We start from the raw sequence: 8337 nt of genomic DNA, 5'->3' as shown, positions 1-8337 counted from the left end.
CTCATTATTTACTCCCCCTCAAATGGTTGTAAACCTTTATGAGTTTCTTTATTTTGTTGAACACAAAAAAAGATATTCTGAAGAAAGTTAAAATCCTGTAACCATTGACTTCCATAGCAAGAAAAACAAATACTATGGAAGTCCAATGGTTACAGGTTTCCAGCTTTCATCAGAATATCTTAGTGTGTGTTTAACAAAAAAAAAAAAGAAAGTCGAACAGGTTTGAAACAGGTAAAAGGTCAGTAAATAGTAGTAATTAAGTAATTTTCAGTTTTGGGTGAACTATCCCTTTAAATGTGTGCTAAATATGGGGAAAATGTTAAGTATATTATATAGAAGTCTTTACCCTGATATAATTTCACACATATTTTCATCAATGTTGGGAAAAATGCTAGTAATAACTTCAATAGTGTTTTCCATTTTCCCCTACTATAAATATCAATGCTATATACTGGTTTCCAACATTCTTCAAAACATCTTCTTTTGTGTTCAACAGAACGACGACAACAACAACAACAGATAACTAAATTAAACAGTATTGGAACAAGAAAAATGGAAATAATTACAGAATTTTTGAGGTTTTAGGTGAACTATTCCTTTAAGTTATAGCCTAGACTATGAAGTTGATATATAGTGAGGTTGGTCAATGCGTTTTCACACATTTTGATCATTCATACGTGATACAATCATGATGAGTGTGATTTTGCCAAAAACGATGCGATCCTGGAAAGTTATTTTTGTTCGAAAATGTATCAATACCCAATCCCTATCCTTAAACAAAAACTTAACTCTAATTTTATTTCACAATATATATATATATATATATATATATATATATATATATATATATATATATATATATATATATATATATAAGCTTTTAAAATATATTTAAGCTTATAAATTTAACATAATCGGTAGATTTATCTCTTAAATCTTATTTGCTTATTCAAAATCGACAAATGTTGGTCCACACGTCTGTTTTGGTGAAATCACACTAACCACCAACCATCACATATAATTTAGGCCTAAATCACGAGTGTAACCTCGTTTTACGCTGCTGAACGGAAGCTCTGCATATTCTCTTTGTGTTTCAGTTTCATTTGTGGTTTCGGTAACTTACTTGGAGACAGAGATGCAGATGTGAGCCGTCACCGTGTGTTTATATCCATCATTTCAGTCCTCCACCGAAGCTCCAGAAAGATTTGTGGCCTGCGCTAGACTCAAGCACTCCCTTTACTGAGGTAAAAACTTACCGGAATAAATTCGCGCCTCGGTTTAACTTGTCAAATGTGATTGAACTTTACAGCATTGGAAATTGACCTTTTGTTATTTACTGGACTGATGGTAGTCACAAAATATAGACGTCGAAATAGACAGTATTCGAGCTGCTGTGAGAACAAAACAGTGTGAATTCACTACACTACATAGAACGTAGACTAGTTATTATAGTGTACTATTAGTGTAGTAATATTATTTGTTAGCTATTTTCAATGCGGATACTGACATAGTATCATGCTACTATATATTAAACACATGGTAAAAAAAATTTGAATCCAAAATATGTATCTATGAGGTCGAATACGCAGTGGCGCAGTAGGTAGTGCTGTCGCCTCACAGCAAGAAGGTCACTGGTTTGAGCCTCGGCTGGGTCAGTTGCAAGACATGCAGTACAGGTGAATTGGGTAAGCTAAATTGTCCATTGTGTATGAGTACAATGGATGTTTCCCAGAGATGGGTTGCACCTGGAAGGGCATCCGCTGCGTAAAACATGTGCTGGGTAAGTTGGCGGTTCATTCTGCTGTGGCGGCCCCAGATAAATAAAAGGGACTGCCCTTTAGAGCAGATGCCCTTCCAGCCGCAACCCATCTCTGGGAAACATCCATACACACTCATTCGCACACATACACTACGTACAATTTAGCCTACCTAATTCACCTGTACCACATGTCTTTGGACTGTGGAGGAAACCGGAGCAACCAGAAGAAACCCACGCGAACATGGGGAGAACATGCAAACTCCACACAGAAACGCCAACTGACCCAGCTGAGGCTCAAACCAGCAACCTTGCTGTGAGGCGACAGCACTACCCACTGTGGCACCGCTTCGCGTATATACGTGAATTGAATAAAACTAAATTGTCCGTAGTGTTTGTGTGTGAATGAGTGTGTTGGATGTTTCCCAGTACTGGGTTGCAGCTGAAAGGTTATCCGCTGTGTAAAACATATGCTGGATAAGTTGGCGGTTCATTCCGCTGTGGCGACCCCTGGTGAATAAATGGACTAAGCCGAAGGGAAATTAATGAATTAATTATTTCACAATATTAATATATTTACTGTATTTTTATATAACCTTGAGCCAAAGGGACTTGTTTTTGAAAAGCAACCTTGCCAACTTCAAACTTTTGTACTGTACATAACAATTTAATGTATATTCTGAAATGAAATAAACACTTACTGTTTTACTTTATCTCAACAGTGTAAAACAGCCCAGGGGAAATGACTATCGACTAAATATCAGCCAAGATTCAAGACCAGACCCAATGTTCATTTATAATAATGATTTAATAAATTATGGCCTCAAAACAAACAACTGTGCAATAATAACAAACAATAATAATAAAATTCAAAAGACATGGCATTTGAAATCAGAAGCGCACTACATATATCATCTAACATCAAGCGATCATCTGGACACTCTAGGAAAACATCTCCTGAGAGAGAAACTGTACGAAACTCAGCCAAACCCACGCGAAATATCAGCGTTTTAGCACATTAAAAACATTCTGGCATCTGGATATTTTGTAAATGACGCGCTTCTGATGCCAATCTCACTCTTGATTATCAGGAGCTGATGATAAACCGGCAGAAAACCTACGTTTACAGTACATGACACTTCTGTGCTCGTAAACCACACATCCGTGGTGTGCGTTTTCCTTTAAAAAATAAAATGATTATCCCTCCAGTGAGGAGAACTACCATAAACACACACACATTTGTACGATGTATGAAAATTGCACGTTTAAAAATCTGTTTTGCAGCCAAGCTTTGCATCGAGGTCACTAAAACTAGAGGATAAGCTGTTAGAAACCATCATTTGCATATCAGAGGAACAAACTTATTGCCTTTCTCTGAAACAAAAAGAGTCTTCAGTCTGATCCCAGAGCTGCCTTTATATTCAGGGTTCATCTGCTGCTACAGAAAGCACAGTCAGCATTTGGTTCCATCAATCCACAGTCGTTTTTGAATGCCTCAGGGAAATGTGCTTGGGATTGCGATGAGATGTTTGTGTTTTTGCAGCTGTGGTTTTGGCAGATGTGTTTGTTGTTGTTGTTTGGCAGCAGGAGGAGCTCTCCACACATGAAGATCAGACCACTACTGAAGCAGGAGATGGAGAGCAAGAGATGAACCATCATCCCATTGTGCTTCTCACTGCGAGGGGAATAAAAATCATGATCAAAGATAATAGTGCATGTATTCAGAATATATTGATGTATTTTTTACTTTTCATTATAGTACTTTTTCCCCTAATGTACATAATATAATATAATATAATATAATATAATATAATATAATATAATATAATATAATATAATATAATATAAAATAAAATAATTTAATATAATATAATATAATATAATATAAAAATATAATATAATATAATATAATAATACATTTATTTATTATTATTATATTATGTCATATAAATATCGAAAATAATATGTAATATTTATTATTATTATATTTTGTCGTTTAATTAAATATTTATTTTCTCAATATCTTAAAGTTATTTTACTAAGTTATTCAATGATTATAATAGTGTAACTTTTAATAATATATTAAAAATAGTTAAATAAATAAGTAAAAATAACAATATTTGTAATATATTATGATAATAGTTAATTTTAGAATTACCAATTATAACAATTTGACAATAATCATTAATATTTCAATTATTACTGTAGGAATATTTAGCAATATCAGAATTCTGAAAGTTATTTTTTTACATTATTATGTTTATATTACAGTCATTAACAAAATGGTTTATAAATATTGATTGGTCATAATACATTTAGGAATTAAATCTGATATTTATAAATGTTATCAAAATATATTCATATTTCATAATTTTCATATAATTAAGGAAAGGAAATGTATGTTAATATCAAACACTACAAGTACATATAATGTAATAATAACAAGATACAATACATTTTGCATTTAATACATTTTAATTAATTTAATTGAAAAATAGTGAAGTAAGAATCACTCATACAATTGCATAAAGCTAATATTAGAATCAACAATTTACATATTTAAAATTTTTTTTTATTTATTTGTAAATATTTATACATTTAGGTTCAATTCTAAAAAAAATTGTCAATATATAACAGAAGTACCAAAATAAATAAATAAACAAATAAAAAAATATATATATATACATACAGTTGAAGTCAGAATGATTAGCCGCCCTTTGAATTTTTTTTCTTTTTAAAATATTTCCCAAATGATGTTTAACAAAGCAGGGAAATTCTCACAGTATGTCTGATAATATTTTTTTTTCTGAAGAAAAACTTATTTGTTTTATTTCGGCAAGAATAAAAGCAGTTTTTAAATTTTTAAAACTAATTTTCAGGTCAAAATTATTAGCTCCTTTAAGCTAATTTTTTTTACTGTCTACAGAGCAAACCATCATTATACAGTAACTTGCCTAATTACCCTAACCTGCCTAGTTAACCTAATTAACCTAGTTAAGCCTTTAAATGTCACTTTAAGCTGTATAGAAGTGCCTTGAAAAATATCTAGTCAAATATTATTTACTGTCATTATGACTAAGGTAAAATAAATCAGTTATTAGAAATGATTTATTAAAACTATTATGTTTAGAAATGTGTTGAAAAAATCTGCTCTCCGTTAAACAGAAATTGGGGGAATAAATAAACAGGGGGCTAATAATTCAGGGGGGTTAATAATTCTGACTTCAACTGTATACACACACACACACACGCACACACACACACACACACACACACACACACACACACACACACACACACACACACACACACACACACACACACACACACACACACACACACAGATGAAGTCTGAAGCCATGATGACAGTAAATAATATTTCTCTAGATATTTTTCAAGACACTTCTATACAGCTTAAAGTGACATTTAAAGGCTTAACTAGGTTAATTAGGTTAACTAAGCAGGTTAGGATAATTAGGCAAGTTATTGTATAACGATGGTTTGTTCTGTAGACTATTGGAAAAATATAGCTTAAAGGGGCTAATAATTTTGACCTTAATATATATATTTTTTTTATTATTTTTATTGAAAAAACTGCTTTTATTCTCGCTGAAATAAAACAAATTTTTTCCCCAAAAAATTATTGCACATCCAAATAACCATATATTTATATAAGCCATATTTACTTTCTGTGGATATTAATATGAAAATAATAATTTATTGCGATTATACTATGTATAACTTGGTATTGATAGTTCAGTTAATAAAACACAAAATTTTAAGGTGCAAAAAATACAAGCTAATGTAACCTATCAAAAATCCGGTAACACTTTACAATATGTGTGAAAAAAAAAAACTTTACAATATGTATTAGTTATTGTTAGTTATATAGTAATATAGTAATGCCTATAGTAATGAATTTGCTAACATGAACACAGTCAACAATACACTGATTACAGTATTTGTTTATGTTAGTTATTTAAAGTTGTCCATTGTTAGTTCATGTTAACACATAGTGCTTTAACTAATGTTAACAAACATGAATTTTGATTTTATTACAGAATTAGTAAATGTATTGTTTTAGTTCATGTTAGTAAATACAAGAAGCATTGTGCCAAGCATAGTCAATTAAAAACAGTAACGTTAACACTCAATACGTTACACTAACATAAACTAATGAAACCTTATAGTAACGTGTGACCGAAAATCCTGTAAGTACTTCTGCTCGTTACAATATCATTTTGACAGACTTTTATTGCTCTTTACAGCACACAAAAACTCACAAAGTAGACGTCGAGCACGGAATCGTCGTCTCTGTCGATGTCCATGGTGCTCTGCTCGGATGTCAGACAGATGGCGCTGTCCTCCAGTGTAAAAGTCGAGCTGGCGCATCTACTGGCACAAAACAACAGCAGCAGAGAATCAGAAGAAGCTCAAGGACAAACCAAGAGTCCTCAAACATGACGGATGAACACTACGAGAAGACACGGCATTTCTCATCAGGACACATTTCAGGATGTAATTCAGAATCTGCTCATCTTTTAATTAATGTAGTAATCACAACAAAGTTCATTTAAGTGTATTATAGTCTTTGTTGATAGTCTGCTGAGTTATTGCTGCCATGGCAACCTATGTTTTCATATTTCAGACGCTACTACTTATGCCTTCCAAGCCTGAATCAGTCAGTTTTTATTAATTTTCTTTAAATTAAATTATAGGTGTGGAATACTGGCAACAAGTTATCTCTTATATACACTAAACGATATAAATAAGCTAAAGTACAAGTATATTGAATTAAGCCAGTTTATATACATTGATAATATTTTTTTTATATTTCTTGAAACATGCCAAACGTCTGTCAGGGATAAATAAGTATAAATATGATATGAAAAGTACCAGCAAGTAGTAGAAGTGCCCGGAATTAATGAAAGATTCACTGAATCGTTCATTAACGCGATTCAATCAGAACGGTTGATTCGTCGTTACACATTAAAGATATAAAACGAGCTGAAGTACAATAATTTATTGAATTAAGCCTGGTTACATTGATAATATATATATAGATATAAAAAGTACCAGCAGGTGGCAGAAGTGCCCGGATTTAAAAAGATTCACTGAATCTTTCATCCAAGCGATTCAAGCAAAACGGTTGATTCTGTCTTTACACATTAACGTTATAAAACGAGCAGAAGTACAAGTATATTGAATTACATTGATAATATATTTTGATTTTTTGAAACATGTCAAATTTGTCTGTCAGGGATAAATAAATATAAGTATGATACGAAAAGTACCAGCAGGTGGCAGAAGTGACCGGATTTAGTGAAAGATTCACTGAATCGTTCATCCAAGCGATTCAATAAAACGCTTGATTCGTCTTTATGTTTACGTGCACCTCCATTATGCAAATACAATTGGATTTTTCCGCTTAAGCAATCTCATAAACACAATACTTTGATCAAACTAATTCAATATACACCCATAATTGTAGTAACATATGAGGTACACCAATTTTAATGGAAATAACAGGCATATAACATAGAAATGAAGAGAAAATGTCCTGTATTGGCTTTTTTATTTGAAATATTTAAACCTATTTTCATTTTTGCAGGTGAAACAAGACTGGGGCTAAAACGTAAGTCCTTAAGTATTAACATACTATTTGTTGATGATGTATGAACAAATATCAGATGATATTTAATATAAACAGCAGTTCATGTATTTAGTAAAATAGTCTGATACTATCTAACTATAGACCATTTTGAGGGATGTAAACAAAAACAATGGTCCCAATGTATTTCCTGTTTTACATCTTTCATTTCTATAGCTTCCGAGAATCACACATTGATAAATAATGTTATGATAGCTGTTTTAACATTAAGTTATGATTGCCTCTTGTTACAGTTATGAAACAATTTGATAAGAAGCAGAATATGTTCATGGGATAATAATCACCACATTGAAATGGTCTATATTATACCTTATTAAACAAAATGTAATATAGAGATATCATTTGGTTCATGACTTATGTGATTATTCTACTTTCTGTCATTTTAAAAATACATTTTTTTATTGAATAATTTTTCAGTAGATGCTTTTGAGCTCTCAAGACAGGTTAATGTGTTAACTAAAGATAACATGGTTAACTAAAGATAAAGACATGATTATTATAGGTAAATATCGGTATCTAAAATTAACCAAAGCGTCATTTTAAAATGTTTTTTTATTGATTTATTGATTTATTTAAATTTTTAAATTTTGGTGAATCTTAAAAAATGTAACCACTGTATTTCAAAAAGAAAAATGTAATAGTATTAGTATAATAATCTTTAATAAACAACAAACTATCACTTTTACTATAACAAAACAATGATTAATTAATTTTCTTAAGAGTAATTCCATCTCCCTTTGCAGCCACGATAGTTAACATAATGTTTTGATTAAGGCAGGCAACAAGATAACATCCAACAAACTCAATAATCACTGTTCAAGCCAAGCAGCAGAATGCCACCCTTTAGTGATATTCTTTGTCATAAAACAATACCTCTATTATATTCAACCTTAGCAAGCAGGTGAAATAT

The 8337-nt window shown here is 31.4% G+C and overlaps 1 protein-coding gene across 2 annotated transcripts in view; it reads right to left on the bottom strand.

Annotated features, from left to right (window-relative positions):
- Window positions 1–3336: 3336 nt before the first annotated feature.
- Window positions 3337–8337, bottom strand: part of pip5k1bb (phosphatidylinositol-4-phosphate 5-kinase, type I, beta b) — a 99883-nt gene continuing 94882 nt past the window's right edge. The window contains exons 14-15 of one of the 2 annotated variants that reach the window (XM_056464004.1): window positions 6040–6151; window positions 3337–3431 (exon numbers count right to left, since the gene is read on the bottom strand). In XM_056464004.1, coding sequence (XP_056319979.1) covers window positions 3429–3431; window positions 6040–6151 — 115 coding nt within the window. In that variant the 3' untranslated portion in view covers window positions 3337–3428. The remainder of the gene's footprint in view (window positions 3432–6039; window positions 6152–8337) is intronic. The other variant, XM_056464006.1, reaches the window with a different exon arrangement.

This window comes from Danio aesculapii, chromosome 8 (assembly GCF_903798145.1).
Source record: "Danio aesculapii chromosome 8, fDanAes4.1, whole genome shotgun sequence".
Classification (NCBI taxonomy): Eukaryota; Metazoa; Chordata; class Actinopteri; order Cypriniformes; family Danionidae; genus Danio; species Danio aesculapii.
Note: the sequence above shows the minus strand (reverse complement) of the source record. Positions and strands in the feature narration are given on the sequence as shown.